Raw genomic sequence first — 19,193 nt, 5'->3', positions numbered from 1 at the left:
GGGTTGGTAATGGATAGGAGGAGGGGGTTGATGGTCGGGGATCAGTGTCTGCAGTTGGTATCGAAGGGATAGTATTCAGGGGCTGGTATCAGGAGGTTGGTGTCAGGGGGAGGTATCAGAGGAGTAGGTTGGTATTGGGGCTTGGTATCAGGGGGATGGTATCAAATGAGGGGGTTGGTATTGAGGGGGTGATATCAGGGGTGATGACAGGCGAGAGGTATTGGAGGAGGGGAGGGTATTGGGGGGTTGATATTGGGGGGATGGCATCACATGAAGGGCATTGGTATTGGGGGAGAGGTATCAGAGAAGGGTATTGAGGGGTTGGTACTGTGGGATGGTATCAGATGAGAGGGTTGGTATGGGGGGGTGGTATCAGGGGGGCTGGTGTTGGGGGCCAGGGGGAGGTATCGAGGGGTGGTAGGGGAGTGCTGGGACTGGGGGGGAGGTATCGGGGGGCTGGTGTCAGGGCCAGGGGGAGGCATTGGGGGGCTGGTGTCGGGGGCGGTTTCAGGGGGCTGGTATCAGGGCTGGGGGGCTGGTGTCGGGGCCGGGGGGGAGAGGTATCAGTTGGCAGTAGGGGAGTGTTGGGGCCGGGGGAGGTATCGGGGGGCTGGTGTCGGGGGCCGGGGGAGGTATTGGGGGCAGTAGGGGAGTGTTGGGGCTGAGGAGGTATCGAGGGGCTAGTTTCGGGGGTCAGGGGGAGGTGTCGGGGGCTGGGAGGGAGGTGTTGGGGGGCTGGTATCGGGGGCTGGTAGGGGAGTGTTGGGGCCGGGGGAGGTATCAGGGGGCCCGGGGGAAGGTGTCGGGGGGCTGGTGTCGTGGGGGAGGTGTTGCAGGGCTGCTGTCAGGGGGGCAAGGGGAGGTGTCGGGGGGCGGTAGGGGAGTGTTGGGGCCGAGGGGAGGTGTTGGGGGGCTGCTGTCGGGGGGGCGGGGGGAGGTATCGGGGGGCTGGTATCGGGGGCTGAGGGGAGGTGTTGGGGCGCTGCTGTCGGGGGGGCGGGGGGAGGTATCGGGGGGCTGGTGTCGGGGGGGGCGGGGGGAGGTATCGGGGGGCTGGTGTCGGGGGCCGAGGGGAGGTGTTGAGGGGCTGCTGTCGGGGGTGCAGGGGGAGGTATCGGGGGGCTGGTGTCGGGGGCCGAGGGGAGGTGTTGGGGGGCTGCTGTCGGGGGGGCGGGGGGAGGTATCGGGGGGCTGGTGTCGGGGCCGAGGGGAGGTGTTGGGGGGCTGCTGTCGGGGGGGGCGGGGGGAGGTATCGGGGGGCTGGTGTCGGGGGCTGAGGGGAGGTGTTGGGGCGCTGGTGTCGGGGGTGCAGGGGGAGGTATCGGGGGGGCTGGTGTCGGGGGGGCAGGGGGAGGTATCGGGGGGCTGGTGTCGGGGGCCGAGGGGAGGTGTTGGGGGGCTGCTGTCGGGGGGGCGGGGGGAGGTATCGGGGGGCTGGTGTCGGGGCCGAGGGGAGGTGTTGGGGGGCTGCTGTCGGGGGGGCGGGGGGAGGTATCGGGGGGCTGGTGTCGGGGGCTGAGGGGAGGTGTTAGGGCGCTGGTGTCGGGGGTGCAGGGGGAGGTATCGGGGGGCTGGTGTCGGGGGGGGCAGGGGGAGGTATCGGGGGGCTGGTGTCAGGGGCCGAGGGGAGGTGTTGGGGGGCTGCTGTCGGGGGTGCAGGGGGAGGTATCGGGGGGCTGGTGTCGGGGGGGGCAGGGGGAGGTATCGGGGGGCTGCTGTCGGGGGCCGAGGGGAGCTGTTGGGGGGCTGCTCTTGGGGGGCAGGGGGAGGTATCACGGGCCTGGTGTCGGGGCGGTATCCGAGCAGGGGGCGGGGCGTGAAGCCGATGTCGGGCCCCGGGGCGGTGCTGCTGCTGCTGCTCCTGCGGGGCCGGCGCTGCGGCCCTGCCCGGGAACCAGGGCCCGGACGGGAGCGATGGGAGCCGGGAAGCGGCTGAGCGGGACCCGCCGGAACCGCCCTGGAGCCCCCACCGGGTTCCCAGCCCCACAGGTGCCGCGGCGGAGCCGGCTGTGCGGGATGCGCCTCGGGGGCCCGGGATCCCACTGAAGGGGAGGGGGTGGCTGGGGGCGGCCCTCTTGCCCCTGGGGGGCTGGCACCCCGTGGGGCTGGCACTGCGCTCCTGCCCTAGGGATCCCTTGAGGGGTAAGGCCGGGGCACCCCCTGGGGGGCTGGCACAGCGCTGCTGCGCTAGGGAAGGGGGTAAGGCCGGGGCACCCCACGGGGGTGTGGGCAGGGAGTGGGTGGCACAGCTCTTCTGCCTTTGGGAGGGCGGGGCCCCTGGGGCTGGAGGGGGTGACAGAGACACCCCATCTCAGTGGGCATATGGGAGAGAGACTCCTGCAATCACTGGGGCACATCAGGTCCTTTTCGTGGCCCTTGCAGGGTCCCCCTCACTCTGGGGCGTCATCTCTGGCTTACTCACCATCCCTGGGTCCCTTCTCTTCCATGCTGCTGTCGGGTTTGTCTGGATTTGGTGTCCTGCAGCCTGGCACTGCTCAGGAGAGAGTCACAGCATATTGGCTCAGGGTGAGGGGGCCCTGGCAGCAGAACGGAAGCTCTGCTGAAAGCTTTGATCTCTTTGATCCCTCTCTTGGCCAAGCTAAATAACAGCCTTGCATTCCCCCCTCCCCCCCAGCCTCTCCCAGCTGAGGATCTCAAAGTACCCAGCAGGCATTGACGAATGAAGCCTCATTCCACCCCCGTGAGGCAGGTGAGTCACTGTAATTCTCAGGGAAACTGAAGCACAAGGCTGATCCGAAGCCGCATAGTGAATGAGGGAAAGAACTGTGAACGTGGCCCAGACAGCTGGCTGGCACAATTGTCCACAGGAGGCTATACATGTTTGATAGCAATATTGTGCTCTGTTAAACAGCTGTGTTCCACCCCAGGGGTGGCTGCATTTCAGTGGCAGACAGAGTGGTCCCTGTATTTTCTCACAAGGGTGTTGTGAAGCTTAGTGATTGTTAAAGACATTACTGAGTGTGAAATGCCCACAGAGTTTATAAAACACATTGAGGAGTAAGGGAATCGTCCGATGAGCAGGTCCTGTACAAGTGCAGTGTATTGTTATTTGTTAGCCTGGTGAGATCTGACGTGAGAGAGATGTTCCACATGGCAGGTGCTGCAGAAGATAAGGCTTCACACCAACAGCAAGGAGATTCTGTGGAGGCCTGAGTTAGATGGGTGGCAGGGGTGGGCGATCAGAGTCACAAGGAAGATGTTGTTGGCTGGAGCAAGCTGACAGAGGGTTTCACAAGGAAGGAGAGTGGTTTTTAACAAGACCATAAAAATGAATGGAGTGCTCAAGGTAATGGTTCTCCAGACCAAATCTCCGGGGTACTATATATGGTCTCATGTACATACCCCTTAACGTGCCCCTTTTGGACTGACTCTGCTCAGAAGTTTATCTAGATTAATGTCAATGACTTTGCTTTTTGTTTTCGTTGCTCAGTGTTTGTTTTGTTGCCAACAGGGTAACCTGTCTGTGTTTTGCAGGGCGCAGTTCCTGATTCCCAAGACAAACCCGTGGCAGATAAGATACTGAAGCTGAAGACACTTGTAAGTAACCAGAACCCAAGATGCAGTGATGCTCTCAAACCCCTCCTCCAAACCCCTGGATTTGGGACCATAGTGACAGTAGCAAAATGGGCTGGCATTACAGAGCCAAGGAAAAGGTTGCAGAGGGACAGGAAATGCTAAAGGGCATTGGAAATCATGTCCTTAATGGACATGCAGGGGCAGCTCGAGGCACCAGAGCACCAAGTGCATGCCTGGGGGCGGCAAGCTGCGGGGGGCAGTGTGCCAGTCGCCGTGAGGGTGGCAGTCCGGCTGCCTGGGGTGGCATGCCTGCGGGAGGTCCATCCCGGTCCCGCGGCTTCAGTGGCAATTCAGCGGCAGGTACGCCAAAGGCACAGGACTGGCAGATCACTTGCAGAAATGCAGCCAAATCCACATGATCAGCCAACCTCCCGCAGGTGTGCAGCTGAAGGCCGCCCGACTACTGTGCTTAGGGCAGCAAAAAACATAGAACCACCCCTGTGAACGTGAGGATGGTATCTATATTCCAATTGATCGAGAATACTCAAGGACAATTGGTGGAAATGTATGTGGTCGCCATATGGAAGTGAACACCATCTCCTGTTCAGTAGGCTGGTTCTGGAGTCTCTGTGCCCCAGTTAGTGTCCTGATAAATATCCTCTAACTGCAGAGAATGGGAGAATATATGGGGCACCATGGGGCTTAAAGGTGCATTATTAAGCAGACACCTTTCCACTCTCCTACAAAGAGACACTGTAGAGTACATCAGTGACAATCTGCTGGGGTTCCCAGAGCTGTGAGCCATTGTGTTACTCTCTCAGCCTCAGCAAGTGAGAACTTTGCTGCTGCTAAGCTGAGTGACAGCTCCCCGACATCCCAGTTTATCTGCATTGCCAGCAAAATTTCCAGGACTCTGCCAGTCCAAACCTTCCTTAGAGGATAGTAACCAGTGAATCCCAGTTCTCAAGTTCCTCAGAGATATCTATCTGCAGTGCTTAGCCCTTCTGACTGTAGCACCCACAAAACCTTATCGAGTTTGCTGCTCTTTCAACGAGACAGTACACAGCAGCTTCTTCCCACACTCTGTTTCAGTCAAATCTCTGAGCTGGTTTATAATAAAAGCAAAGTGAGTTTATTAATAAAAGGCGATAGGTTTAGGTGATACCAAGTGTAAGGAAGGACAGAAAGGATTACAAAGTAACAAAAGCAAAATTAGGCTTCTAAATCTAAAATTCAACTTAACAAACTAGCTTCTCTTGTTCAGAGCAGTTTTTCTCCCCAGAGTCTCCTAGTGTGGCTGACTGGTTTTTTTAGCCAGGACCCTTCAGAGCGGCAGGGCTCAGGAATTGGGGTGCACTGATTGCTACCTGCTAGGGAAGGTGTGGACTGGCCGAGTCCTGAAGAGTTTGCTAGCAAGGCAGACAAGCTGGTGTGTTCGGGAGCTGACACATAGATTAGCAGCAGCAAAGTTCTCACTTGCTGAAGCTGAGAGGGGAAACATACATCTGTTAATGGCTCCTGAAATAAACGTCTCTATAGAATGGGGTTAGAATCCCCACCCCTCCTTCAGTCTCCAGGGTACCAGGAGGGAGGATCATCTCCTGCAGGACAGCAGCCCATCCTGCTGCTACTGCAGGACTAGTCCTCTGGGACCTACGTGCAGGACTGTTTGCTCTGCTGCAGGGTGATGGGCCATTAAATTACTGCAGCCACTTCATCCCCGAGGTGCCCGGTCACTTCCAGACCTGGGTCGCCTGCCTGGCACTGATGGCTCTGTTAGGTAGAGACAGGTTTAAGCGTTAGACAAAATTCAAAGATGATGATCTGCAGACGAGGCTGGTTCATCTTCTTTGTCACTGTGGTTAATGTGGGTAAATATATATTTTAAAAGCTTTACTCGCTACGGAGCCTGTGATATGCTGGAGGTCAGGCTAGACGTTCTGGTGGTCACTTCTGGCTTTATACTCTATGGCCGACTCCCTGGTGAGATCTGGCTGGTTACCTCCTTATCAAAGCCCTCCTGAAAACTCAGCTCCACTGTGGGGCCTGCAAGGCCAGAGGCGGGGCTTGAGCTCTGCCTGCTGCCCAGCGTGCTAAGACACACTTGTACTGCTGTTACCTCTCACCCTGCCGTGTCCCCTGGGTGCTTGTTTAGTTCACTCCTCGCCATCTGTTCTTTCCTAGATGGTAAGCTGTGTGGGGCAGGGACTGGCTTTTGAATAAGTGTTTGTACAGTGCCTGCCACAGCAAACCCCTGATCCTTGACTGGGCCCTTGTGCACTGTTAGTAATAACAGAGTTGTCTAACCAGGCTTCCTGGTGCTGTAGACCGAGAGATGTTTTTTTAAATAAGACCACATGCGAAAGAGCTGTTTGGATGAAAATCTTCCCATGCCACCATAAGTAAATCCCCTCCCATCTCTTCCACTGATCCTTACGCTCCTATTCATTCCACCACCGCAGGGAACACGGTGTGCGTGGGAGGCTGAGGCCTAGGCTATGTAGGGTGTGATTCTGCACTGAAAATGCTTTGCCATTTAGCCTGAAGCTCTATTAGTTCAGGCTTCCCGGGGTATGTCTGCACTGCAAAAACAAAGACCCAGCAAGCCTGGGTCAACTGACTTGGGCTTGCATTACGGAGCTCAAAATAGCAGTGGAGACGTTCCTGTTCGAGCTCTGAAACCTGGTCTGCGGGTGGCTCTCAGAGCCCAAGCAGGAAAGTCTGCACTGCTGTTTTCAGCCCCTTAGCACAAGCCTGAATCAGTTGCCCTGGGCTCTGAAACTCACTACAGCCGTGATTTTTTTGGTTCAGTGCAGATGTACCCTCAGCTGATCACATCTGTGGCCAGCTCACATGGAGAGAGAGGAGTTAACCCATTTAGAGTGTGGCAAAGAGGTACCTTTAAAAAACCAACCCTTAGTGCTTTGGTTTGTCCATCTAACCCCTGAACTGTGTTGGGGAAACGCTTCCCCTCTGGCCAGGGTGGGATGGGCCATGGGGAACTAGTTGGTCTGTTCCACCCCGATGTTATTGCTAGGGCTGTGTATGACTGCAGCTCCCCTCCTGCCATGCTTTGTCCACTTACAGGGCTCATACCTTAGCTTCCTCACTTGAGAGCTCTGAGGAGCAGGGATCTTGTCTGAGGGATGTCTGGCCAGTGCTTAGTGCACATCACGGGCACTGCCGGGACATTCAGAATACTCATCACAGTGCTGTTTTGGCATCCTTGGGCTGAGAGAGTCCCCGAGCTTTGCCCCCACCCCGTGTTCAGCACACATGTGGGGATGTGCTGGGTCAGCACGTGTGTGACTAAAGCAAAGAGCCCAGAAGAAGTTTCTTACTTCTTATTTATGACACTCTTCCCCCCCCCACTCAATTGTTAGTGTTTGTAAGAGGTCCCAGACTGATAGCCCAGGGGCTGGTGTCCTGAGCAGTGGCAATGCGAGTATCACCCTTGCACCTGGAGGAGGGGATAGCACACTTCAGTCCCCAAGGCCCTTTTGCTCCTTGGCCTCTGCTGAGATGGGCACCATAGGGGCAGGTTATGCTGGTGGTTGGCCTCGCACTTTAGCTATAGCCACGTAAGCCATGATCACATAGGTAGTGCCCCCGCTGTACCTGGTGCTGTGCTGTGCTTGGTTCCTGATCCGCTCCTCCCTGAGGCTCAAGCAATCCCCAGTTGTGACAGAACAATCCAGACAGGAACAGAGCAGCGCATGGCCCTCAGAGCTCTTTAAGGCTCGCCATTTGTCAGCTGTGCAGCCTGTTGTTACTAGACAGGAAGTGAGTCATTTTGAAACAGAACAATCGGGCACATCTGAGCTACTGGTTTGCCAAGCGCTCCCTAATTGTGATGCGTGACTGCAGGTTTCATATTCAGTGGTGATCACTGTCAATCAAAGAGTGCAGCCCTGCTCCTGGTTTGTGATCAAGCACTAAAAAGGCCTAGTGATGCTTGACTTCTTGGGGACCATTGTGTAATGAAATTCACTAGGGTGAGCTCTGCTCCTTGAGGAGGAGAGAACGACAGGCTGGAGGTAGCAAGTAGTAGCTCTACCCAGGGACGTGCAAAGGGGAGTGCAGTGTGTGCTGGGGATGGTCACAGCTGTTTCCCTGTCCCCTACCCGGGTGTGTACTGCTGTACTGGAACCAACACTTCCTGCATTTCGTACACAGGTGTCCGATGGCTGGAACAGGGGGTAGGAATCTGGGCTTTTTGCCATGACCCTACTGTGTGACCTCAGGCAGGGCACTTAATCTCCCTGCACTTCAGCCTCTCTTTCGCTGGAAAGCAGGTGCAATGTTACCTTGCTGTGAGGTTGAAAATCGGGGGGAAGCTAGTTGGGTGGGAGGCATCGCGTGGGTTTTCAGCGGAGGGAGATGTTGTCACAGACCCAGGGCGAAGAACCCCCCTGCTGCCCTGCCAGCATCGATCTTGGTCCTTCTCACTTGCTTTCCCTGAGGATTGCCTGATCCGATCACAGCTGACTCCGTTTCCTTCCCCTCCTAGCCTCTGTTCCCATTGTGAACCCCTCAGCATATTTAATTTAGAACAGCAAGAGTCTTTAATTACACTAGATCATGGTCTCTCAGCCTGGGAATCACAAACAGCTGTCAAGCTCCACTGCCACACCCTGCCCGTCCCATCCTGCTAAAGAGAGGAGTCCCGTCCCACTGTGGAAGAGGGAAGAACCATGGCCCTTGTTTTGTTTTCCAGGATACCTGCAGAGTTCAACGCACTCCAGCCCCACCACAGTGAGAGATCCCCGGTCACTAGAATGCAGTCACCCCTATTGCTGCCATGTGCTAAGGTTTCAGCAGTGAATCTTGAGCTTCCCTTCTCAATGTGTTGCAGGTCCATCTGTTCTTAACTCTGGTGATTCTGTCTGCTTGTACTGTGCTCTACATCCTGCTCTGCCCGCAGCTGCGTTGGCTCAGCTATCGGCGGCTGGAGGAACATAAACGTCCCTTGGTGACGGTGTCTGGAGCCCTCAGCTTCGAGGGGTACAGTCGTGTTCCTGATGGAAAGGTGGGTTAAAGTTCCAGCTGCAAAAGTGCTCTCCCAAGGCGGGAGAATGGGAGGTAGTGGTTAGAGCACAAGACTGGGAGTTGGGACTCCTGGTTTCCATTCATGGTATCACTGTGTGCCCTTGGGCGAGTCACTTCATCCAGCATTGCCTCAGTTTCTCCCTCACTAATGAAGATGATAACGTACCTACTTCCCACGAGAGCTGAGGCTTATTGATTAAAGTTTGCGTAGTGTTTGAGGCTCCTAAGTTGTGAAAGATGCCCCAGCAATGCAAAGCGTTAGCCGTGGGGCTACCGTGGCCCTGTGCTGGTGTAACAAAGCCCCTTGGCTGACTCACATCAATCTCTGCTGTCCGTGTCCCGGAACAGGCTCAAAGCAAAGCACATCTGACATCTGGAGTATTCGAAAACACTACCCTTTGGTGGGGGCCTAAGGCAGAGCGTGCTGCTTTCAGATTCCAGGGAGGCACCAGAGCATAGTTAAAGGGAGTCAGAAGAAACCAGTTCTAGATGCGTTTTTTAAAGCTCATTCTGGTAACATGGTTGTAGCCCCTGTGTAGATTTGGCTTGAGAGTGAAGTCACCCTGTGCCAGCAATAGGGAGTTGCAGGGAGGGCGGCTAAGAGCAGCACCCTAGAGGGAGTGGTGGAAGGGGCCCTTGAGGGAGGGCAGTTCTGAACTGGATTTAGAGAGAGACAGGAAGCCAGAGCAGGTGATGAAAGGGTGACGTGGCCCTGCTGCCTGGAATGAAAACCTACTGCGATCCCCTCCCCTTGCAAGCCCTGGGCCTCTCCTGTCCCTCTCCATTGCTAACGGTGCGTCTTGCTGCAGCCGTTGGTCAGAACTCAGTGCCGCCAGTGCGCCTTGGTGTCGAGCTCGGGTCAGATGCTGGGCTCGCGGCTGGGGAAGGAGATCGACCGAATGGAGTGCGTCCTGCGTATGAACCAGGCCCCCACCAATGGCTACGAAGGGGACGTGGGGACGAAGAGCACCATCAGGGTTGTCTCGCACACCAGCATCCCTTTGCTCCTGAGGAACCAGTCGTACTTCTTCAAGCAGTCCCGGGAGACCATCTACGTCGTCTGGGGGCCCATGAGAATGATGAGCCGGGAGAAGGGGGGGTTGACCTACAGGACTCTCCAGGAAGTGAAGGAGATGTATCCCAGCCTGCAGATCTACACGCTAACTGAGAGGATGATGGCTTACTGTGATGAGGTCTTCCAGGACGAGACAGGGAAGAACAGGTGAATAGGCTCCTAGCTCGCTCCCTCCCTCCCTGCCTGTAATGACCCAGGGCCTCCATGCCACAGCCACCTCTTGGGTGAAGGATGTAGAGCTTTCCACCCCAGAGTCTACTGTAGCTGGATGCTTCTGGTAAACCAATCAGCAGTGAAATAGTTAACAGTGTTGCCATTTTAGGGTGGGATTTTCGAAAGCACCTATAGGACTTTGGACCACAAGTCCCAATGGGATTTATGGTTCTAAGTTACTTAGGCAGTTTTCCACTCTTTAATTGTAAATGTTGGGTTTCAGAGTTACCAACCCATTGACATGAGTGGGACAGTTTACTCCCCTCCCAGAAATGCTGTTTGCCCCTCAGTGGTGAATGGACCTGCAAGGTACCTTAGGAGGGTCAGTGCGCTGGACACGAATAGATTTACAAGCAGTCACTGTGTAAACAGCAGTGGGCTATTTGTGGATGTTAGAAAGTTACGGAGTCACCTTCATCCCAGGAAGAGTTGTGTAAGAATTCGTTGCTATATAACAATATGTAACACATCAGTTACATTTATGGGCAGTCAGCTTTTCAGTTCAAATCCTGTGCAGGTCAGCAGTGACCAGCAGTCATTTGTCCTCGGGTTGGTAGGTGAGTGGAGGGTTCCATTTGGTTCCTGTTGGCCGGGTGCCCACAGCACACAAATCTCCATCACCTTTGGCATTGATAGTCCCCCTGGTCAGCAGACAGGCCAAGAACTGACTGACTGGGCCGTGGAGACTGAACTTCCCTCAGACTCACTGAGGGGTCCCATCGTGCCGGGGTGAGGCCCATTGGAGGAGCAGTCTGAGAACACTTGCCCCGCTGCTGCCTGTCCCATACCCAGTGTGGATGAACAGGGAGCATCAGTCTCCAGAGCTGCCAGTGCACCTTTGTTCACTAGCCCAACACTCGCTTCAAGGGGCACGACATGCCAGGAGACTGGAGTGGGAGGGGGCGAAAAGAGAGAGCTTCCAAACACACGTGCATCCGGTATTGCTGGCATTTCCTCCCCGTCTCTGGTAGCCAAAGAGCCCATCTTCCTCCTCAACCTGTTTTTCCTGTCCTGCTCTTCTGTTTGCTCTTCCCATCCTCATCCAGAGACTGCTCCAAAGGCCCTGATCACGCCCAGTAGGTGCCCTAGTCTGCCCCCCTCAGCCAGGGCAGGATCTGCCTTATGGTCCACGTTTGGCCTAGGATAGGGGTCGGCAACCTGTGGCATGTGAGCCAATTTTTATTGTCACGCTGCTGCCAGCCGGGGTCCCAGCTAGGGTGATCAGATGTCCCGATTTTATAGGGACAGTCCCAATTTTTGGGTCTTCTTCTTATATAGGCTCCTATTACCCCCCACCCCTGTCCTGATTTTTCACATTTGCTGTCTGGTCACCCTAGTCCCAGCCCCCAACTCTGCTCAGGCCGCTGCTGGCCTGGGTTAACGGAACCCCCGGCCGGCAGCAGCTGAGTGGAACCGGCAGCCAGGACCCTGGCTGGCAGGAGACGGCGGTTGGAACCCCAGACTGTCGCCTTGCCAGTTGGAGTCCCAGCCATCTGCCCCGCTCAGCCTGCAATCGGCCTGGGATACCAGTCGCCAGCTCCGCTCACCTCGCTGCTGGTCTGGGGTTCCAGCCGCCCAGGCCCCTGCCAGCCGTGGTCCGGGCCTCCCTCTCTGCTCAGCCCTCCTGCTGGCCTGGGGTATCGGCAGCCAGCCCAGGGCTCTGCTCTTGGCCTGGTCCCAGCGCTTTGCAGCCCTTATAAAAAGTTACACTACCATTAGCTTAAAAACTTGAAAACTTAAAAACTTTGTATATTACAATAATTGTTACAAAATGTATAATGTTAATAAATACATAGGTTTGATGAAACAAAGTAGTTGTAATTATGAGCTTGTGCTTAATTTGTGTTTTCAGTGATTTACCTTCTAAAAAAATCTGGCATGTCTCGCACCCCCAGAAAGGGCATCTCACACCCCCAGGGGGTGCATGCACCCCAGGTTAAGAACCACTACACTAAACTGATAAGATCGCATTTTAATTTAATTTTAAATGTAGCTTCTTTAACGTTTTAAAAGCCATGTGTACTTTACATACAACAATAACTTAGTTATGTATCATAGACTTATAGAAACCTGGTAAGGAGGGCTTTAAACTAGGTTCGACGGGGACAGGTGAGCAAAGCCCACAGGAAAGTGGGGAACAAGACCTGGGAGATGGGCTGGAAGCAGGAGGGAGCACGGGCTATAATGGCAGAGAGGAAGGAGGGTCAGGGCAAAGCTGGGAGGCAAAATCAAACCAGTATCTTAGATGCCTTTATACAAATGCAAGAAGTATGGGTAATAAGCAGGAAGAACTGGAAGTGCTAATAAACAAATACAACTATGACATTATTGGCATTACTGAAACTTGGTGGGATAATACACACGACTGGAATGTTGGTGTGGATGGGTATAGTTTGCTCAGGAAGGATAGACAGGGGAAAAAGGGAGGAGGTGTTGCCTTATATATTAAAAATGTACACACTTGGACTGAGGTGGAGATGGACATAGGAGACGGAAGGGTGGAGAGTCTCTGGGTTAGGCTAAAAGGGGTAAAAAACACAGGTGATGTCGTGCTGGGAGTCTACTACAGGCCACCTAATCAGGCGGAAGAGGTGGATGAGGCTTTTTTCAAACAACTAACAAAATCATCCAAAGCCCAAGATTTGGTGGTGATGGGGGACTTCAACTATCCAGATATATGTTGGGACAATAACACCGCGGGGCACAGACTATCCAATAAGTTCCTGGACTGCATTGCAGACAACTTTTTATTTCAGAAAGTTGAAAAAGCTACTAGGGGGGAAGCTGTTCTAGACTTGATTTTAACAAATAGGGAGGAACTTGTTGAGAATTTGAAAGTAGAAGGAAGCTTGGGTGAAAGTGATCATGAAATCATAGAATTTGCAATTCTAAGTAAGGGTAGAAGGGAGTACAGCAGAATAGAGACAATGGATTTCAGGAAGGCGGATTTTGGTAAGCTCAGAGAGCTGATAGGCAAGGTCCCATGGGAATTAAGACTGAGGGGAAAAACAACTGAGGAAAGTTGGCAGTTTTTCAAAGGGACGCTATTAAGGGCCCAAAAGCAAGTTATTCCAATGGTTAGGAAAGATAGAAAATGTGGCAAAAGACCACCTTGGCTTACCCTTGAGATCTTGCGTGACCTACAAAATAAAAAGGCGTCATATAAAAAATGGAAACTAGGGCAGATCACGAAGGATGAATATAGGCAAATAACACAGGAATGCAGAGGCAAGATTAGAAAAGCAAAAGCACAAAATGAACTCAAACTAGCTATGGGAATAAAGGGAAACAAGAAGACTTTTTATCAATACATTCGAAGCAAGAGGAAGACTAAGGACAGGGTAGGCCCACTGCTCAATGAGGAGGGGGTAACAGTAACGGGAGACTTGGAAATGGCAGAGATGCTTAATGACTTCTTTGTTTCGGTCTTCACTGAGAAGTCTGAAGGAATGTCTAGTATAGTGAATGCTTACGGGAAGAGGGTTGATTTAGAAGAGAAAATAAGCAAAGAGCAAGTAAAAATTCACTTAGAAAAGTTAGATGCCTGCAAGTCACCAGGGCCTGATGAAATGCATCCTAGAATACTGAAGGAGTTAATAGAAGAGGTATCTGAGCCTCTAGCTATTATCTTTGGGAAATCATGGGAGACGGGGGAGATTCCAGAAGACTGGAAGGGGGCAAATATAGTGCCCATCTATAAAAAGGGAAATAAAAACAACCCAGGAAACTACAGACCAGTTAGTTTAACTTCTGTGCCAGGGAAGATAATGGAGCAGGTAATCAAAGAAATCATCTGCAAACACTTGGAAGGTGGTAAGGTGATAGGGAATAGCCAGCATGGATTTGTAAAGAACAAATCATGTCAAACTAATCTGATAACATTCTTTGATAGGATAACGAGCCTTGTGGATAAGGGAGAAGCGGTGGATGTGATATATCTAGACTTCAGTAAGGCATTTGATACAGTCTCGCATGATATTCTTATAGATAAGCTAGGAAAGTACAATTTAGATGGGGCTACTATAAGGTGGGTGCATAACTGGCTGGATAACCGTACTCAGAGAGTAGTTGTTAATGGCTCCCAATCCTGCTGGAAAGGTATAACAAGTGGGGTTCCGCAGGGTTCTGTTTTGGGACCGGTTCTGTTCAATATCTTCATCAACGATTTAGATGTTGGCATAGAAAGTACGCTTATTAAGTTTGCAGATGATACCAAACTGGGAGGGATTGCAACTGCTTTGGAGGACAGGGTCAAAATTCAAAATGATCTGGACAAGTTGGAGAAATGGTCTGAGGTAAACAGGATGAAGTTCAATAAAGATAAATGCAAAGTGCTCCACTTAGGAAGGAACAATCAGTTTCACACATACAGAATGGGAGGAGACTGTCTAGGAAGGAGTATGGCAGAAAGAGATCTAGGGGTCATAGTGGACCACAAGCTTAATATGAGTCAACAGTGTGATACTGTTGCAAAAAAAAGCAAACGTGATTCTGGGATGCATTAACAGGTGTGTTGTAAACAAGACACGAGAAGTCATTCTTCCGCTTTACTCTGCGCTGGTTAGGCCCCAACTGGAGTATTGTGTCCAGTTCTGGGCACCGCATTTCAAGAAAGATGTGGAGAAATTGGAGAGGGTCCAGAGAAGAGCAACAAGAATGATTAAAGGTCTTGAGAACATGACCTATGAAGGAAGGCTGAAGGAATTGGGTTTGTTTAGTTTGGAAAAGAGAAGACTGAGAGGGGACATGATAGCAGTTTTCAGGTATCTAAAAGGGTGTCATCAGGAGGAGGGAGAAAACTTGTTCACCTTAGCCTCCAATGATAGAACAAGAAGCAATGGGCTTAAACTGCAGCAAGGGAGATTTAGGTTGGACATTAGGAAAAAGTTCCTAACTGTCAGGGTAGTTAAACACTGGAATAGATTGCCTAGGGAAGTTGTGGAATCTCCATCTCTGGAGATATTTAAGAGTAGGTTAGATAAATGTCTATCAGGGATGGTCTAGACAGTATTTGGTCCTGCCATGAGGGCAGGGGACTGGACTCGATGACCTCTCGAGGTCCCTTCCAGTCCTAGAGTCTATGAGTCTATGAGAAAGATAGCTTCTGAAAATGTTAAAATGTATTACGGGCATGTGGAACCTTAAATGAGAGTGTATAAATGAAGACTCGGCACAGCACTTCTGAAAGGTTGCCTACCCCTGGTCTAGGAGGTGGGTGCAGGTTTCCCTCCCACAGTCCATGTCTGTTTCTCTCTCTGCCATGCTGGTTACGGCAGCCTGTCCCCTCCAACTCTGTTGCTGTGTGATTTGTAGGATGAAGTCTGGCTCCTTCCTGAGCACTGGCTGGTTCACCATGATCCTGGCAATGGAGCTGTGCGAACAGATCTTTGTCTTCGGCATGGTCAGCGATAGCTACTGCAGGTACGGCCATCAGGGGATGAGGGTGGGAGACTTCTTGGGGCTTTTGCCACAAAGCACGTCTGTTCATCAGTTAACTCAGCACAAGGCAGCACAACCATCCCACAAGCAATACAATACATCTTCCATCAATCTTCGTCCCCAGAGACTTAACCAAGTTTGGTAACAAACAGCTCAGGAAGGGGTGTATTAGGAGATGTAGACAATGCAGAAAATATATGAGGTGGACAGATACAGGGAGTTGCAGAGGGAAAGGTTCTCACACCGACAGTGGTGAGATCAGAGAAGGAAGGGGACGGAACAGAGAGAACTGGAGTCTGGCTGGGGTCGAGTTCGCGAGGAGTTTTTATAAGCAAGGAAGCAGTTTGGAACAGGACCCCCAAAAGGAACAGGGAGCTGGGGGCCCTAGCTGCAGAGTGACATGGTTCTGCTCTGTGTGTAATGCCCACACCTGCTGAAGTCTGCAGAGCTGGGATGCAGTAAGATGATGGAGGGAGCGTGTGGTGGGAATCGAGGCCCAGGGCAACGAAGGGGAGGATGAGGATTTCAGCAGGGGCGGTCTGTCTGTAACACAGGAGGAAGTTCTTCATTCATTCAGCTCCCTCATTCCCATCTCATGGGGCAGGATTGGTCCCTTTGGTAGATTTGCTCGTGCTTTGTCCAGCCTAATGTGGAGGTTTGGGAGGTGAGTGTTACACACCCAGCTCCTATCAGGGGAGTTGAGAATTCCCATGACTGGGACTCATGCTTTGTGCCCCCAGCCATGTGGTCCAGAGATCCCTGACACTGAATGGACATCTCTGGGGTTAGTAGACTAGTGCCTCTCTCTCGTGTTGGCTCCATCCCTGCTCTGGAAGCAGGAGTCTGCCATCTGGGCCAGTGCCCCACGGCACTATCTCTTGTCTGCTCTGGTTGGCAGGGAGAAGAACCATCCCAGAGTGCCTTACCACTACTTCGAAAAGGGCAAACTGGATGAGTGCAGGATGTACCTAGCCCATGAGAGAGCCCCCCGAGGTGGCCACCGCTTCATCACTGAGAAAACCGTCTTCTCCCACTGGGCAAAGAGAAGGAACATTGTCTTCAATCACACCTCGTGGGCGGGTGGGTAGGGACGTCCGGCCCACGTGCAGCTCCCTGGGGGAAACGTTTCACTCCGTGATACGATAGGCTGGAGCCTGATGGGAGTCCTGCAGCGTGGCATGGGGGGCTGTCCAGAGGAGTTGCACAGGGGGTCAGTGCATGAAGAGGAGCTGCACAGACACAGACTTGACAAGAGGCAGAGCGTCCTGGGAGGTGTGGTGCATTGGAAGGGCTCCCTTACTGAGACTGCTCTAATCAGCATGTTGAATGGAGCAATAAAGACACATCTCAGATCTGACACATGCCCACCCTCTGCAGGGTCCCTGCCACTTGTGCTGGAGCATTGATCTGCAGGTCAGAGTGTCTCTGTGGGTCTGCTCTTAGGTGTTGCACAATCCTTCCCAGGCACTCAGCTGGAAGGAGGCAGAGAAAACCTGGGGCGTCATTCAGAGCACTCAAGGTCTCAGCCCCTCCATTGCTGCAAGCAATCCCTGACATCTCTGAACCCCACCCCCCAATCATTCTGAGGTCTGACCCTAGGACTGTCTTTGAAAAGTTTTTAATCTTTGAACCATGATGAATATTTAATCTGTTATTAAACATTTCCATACTTATGTTACAGCCGGTTGCAGATCTTAGAAAAGTGGAGTCGCTCTGAGGTTTAAGCCAGTGCCTCTTGGGGTGAAACTCCTCATCCTCTTCCATTTATAGCCTCAAGAGGAGGTTTGATGGGTGACCAGGGGGAAGATGGATGGTTTTATAGTTAAGGCACTGGACTGGGACTCAGGGGACTTGGACTCAAATCCAAGCTCTGCCACAGATTCTCTGTGTGACCTTGGACAAGTTACCTGGGACCTGATCCAAAGCCCGTTGACATCAATGGAAAGACTCCCATTTACTCCAGTGGGCTTTAGCTTAGGCCCTTAATCTCTCTGTCTCAGTTCCCAGTCTTCTGCTTGTACGTTGTATTCGTTCCTCTCCTGCATCTGTCTTGTCTGTTTCGATTGTAAGCTCCTTGGGGCAGAGATTGGCTCTTACCAGCACAGTGAGACCCTGATCTCAGCTGGAGCCTGTAGGCATTACAATTATCCCAATAGTACTTCCTCCTGTTGGTTGTGAAGCCGTGCACAGACCTTGGGTTGGTGAACTGCTCCCACACAGGGCAAAGTGGCAGGAGATGTGGGGGCTCTGGGGGTCCTGGGTCTTCGGTCAGTTTAAAAAGTGAGAGGAGTGGAATGATTCAAAAGCATCTCTTGCTGTAACTTGGCTGAATGGAGGCCAGACACCTGTCCTCCAGTGGGTGTGCTGTGCTGGATGTGCAGTGCAGGGAAAAGAGATCCCCCTGTCGCCAGCCAGCCTACCATTCAGTGAGGCGTAGATGTAAGAACGGCCATACTGGATCAGACCAAAGGTCCATGCAGCCCAGGATCCTGTCTTCCAGCAGTGGCCAATGCCAGGTGCTTCAGAGGGAATGAACAGAACAGGGAATCATCCATCCTGGCAGCAGTGTTTGTGCTGAGGTTTTGCCATTTGGCAAGGAAAAGGACACTGCCTTCTGGGTTAGCAGTCCATAGCTTCTGTCCAAATATCTTCTTGTTCTGTCTGTCCCAGTGTGGGGAATTTTGACCTAGTGCCCTGCCTGGGGCACCCAACTGTAAGCTGTGCTCCCACGCATCACACCTCCCAAAGTAGTGTGCGTGTGCCCTGCAGCTCCTGTTACCCTGCACTACAGGCCCTGTATTCCAGCTGTGCCATGATGTGTTCTAGACGCTGCCCTGACCTCAGTAAAGATGACGGCTTTTTGCCAGAAAAATGGGGTCAGTTCTGGTTCAACATCCTGTATAATACACCTTACATTTCTATAGCACTTTTAACCATGAAGGATCCCTAAGTGCTCTTGCAAAGTCTGAATAGCTACAGGAGCCACCTCATCATCTCCTCAAAATGCAGCTGCTTCTGGAGTGGAACACGATCTGTTCAACAGCACACACCACCCCACTAGGACAGTGGTTTTTCAACCTGGGTCCGCAGACTATGTGTAAGGGGTCAGCGAAACAACGTCATTACCATAGAAGAGAGGTTCTCAACCTGTGGTACACAGATCTCTGGGGGTCTGCAGACTGTGTCTAAGATTTCCAAAGGGGTCTGCACCTCCATTCAAAATTTTGTAGGGGTCTGCAAATGAAAAATGGTTGAAAACCACTGCTCTGGGACAGGAAGCGAAGAAAGATGCTATATCTAATTTAAATGGTAGGAGGAGTTTAGTTTTACATTGTCTTGAAATACAGTGTGCACACGCATGTAATTATAATTGCATCAATTTAAAATCCTTGTGAGGGGGTTTAAACTGCGACAGCTATGAAGGAAGTTTTGGAGGTGGCCTGCAGTGCTCATGTCACTAGGGCCACACAGCAGTTGGTGGCAGCCCCCGTGGAAAGCCCATCTTTGTGCAGCGTGCAGTGCTGTAGCCGTTTAAAACCGCATCTTAGATGAATTGGTTTGAAAAAGACTGTCAGCAGAAGCTGTTTCTTGAACTGGAGCAGAGTGTGGTCGCTGTGGGGTTCAGGCTGGAAGACACAACTTCTCTCAGCAGCCCCATCATGTCAGGAAGAAACATTTCCTTCCAGTTTTCTGGCATGAACCCTTTGAGTTCGTGTGCTGCCTTTGCTACCAAGTGCCCTTGGATTGATACCAAAGCAAACCTACGTAATAAAAGTATTTTTAATTCTGTGATCATTCATTATTTGTACAGACTGGGTGAATTTATCCAGCTGGACTCAATCCTGGAGTCCTTGCTCCGACAAAGCTCCCATAGCCATCC

At 52.4% G+C, this 19,193-nt stretch overlaps 1 protein-coding gene across 2 annotated transcripts; it reads left to right on the top strand.

Moving 5' to 3' along the window:
* The first annotated feature begins 1,854 nt into the window (after positions 1–1,854).
* Positions 1,855–19,105, top strand: ST6GALNAC4 (ST6 N-acetylgalactosaminide alpha-2,6-sialyltransferase 4). Of its 2 annotated transcripts, none has more exons than XM_050926944.1 (7): positions 1,855–1,989; positions 2,636–2,710; positions 3,496–3,558; positions 8,462–8,566; positions 9,396–9,808; positions 15,188–15,295; positions 16,212–19,105. In XM_050926944.1, exons 2-7 carry the CDS (start codon positions 2,681–2,683, stop codon positions 16,399–16,401), a joined length of 909 nt encoding a protein of 302 aa, XP_050782901.1. In that variant the 5' UTR covers positions 1,855–1,989; positions 2,636–2,680; the 3' UTR covers positions 16,402–19,105. The 2 variants fall into 2 exon arrangements, with proteins under 2 accessions (XP_050782901.1, XP_050782900.1); XM_050926943.1 differs by having other exon boundaries at positions 8,393–8,566.
* Positions 19,106–19,193: the final 88 nt, after the last annotated feature.

This window comes from Gopherus flavomarginatus, chromosome 17 (genome assembly GCF_025201925.1).
Source record: "Gopherus flavomarginatus isolate rGopFla2 chromosome 17, rGopFla2.mat.asm, whole genome shotgun sequence".
Taxonomy (NCBI): domain Eukaryota; kingdom Metazoa; phylum Chordata; order Testudines; family Testudinidae; genus Gopherus; species Gopherus flavomarginatus.
Note: the sequence above shows the minus strand (reverse complement) of the source record. Positions and strands in the feature narration are given on the sequence as shown.

What these genes read in the sequence shown, in the direction of transcription:
- ST6GALNAC4 (XM_050926943.1), top strand. Translation starts at nt 2,681, where the DNA reads ATGAAGCCTCATTCCACCCCCGTGAGGCAG. An exon ending in TACTGAAGCTGAAGACACTT is followed by an intron (nt 3,559 to 8,392) that starts GTAAGTAACCAG and finishes AATGTGTTGCAG; the next exon opens with GTCCATCTGTTCTTAACTCT. An exon ending in GTCAGCGATAGCTACTGCAG is followed by an intron (nt 15,296 to 16,211) that starts GTACGGCCATCA and finishes TCTGGTTGGCAG; the next exon opens with GGAGAAGAACCATCCCAGAG.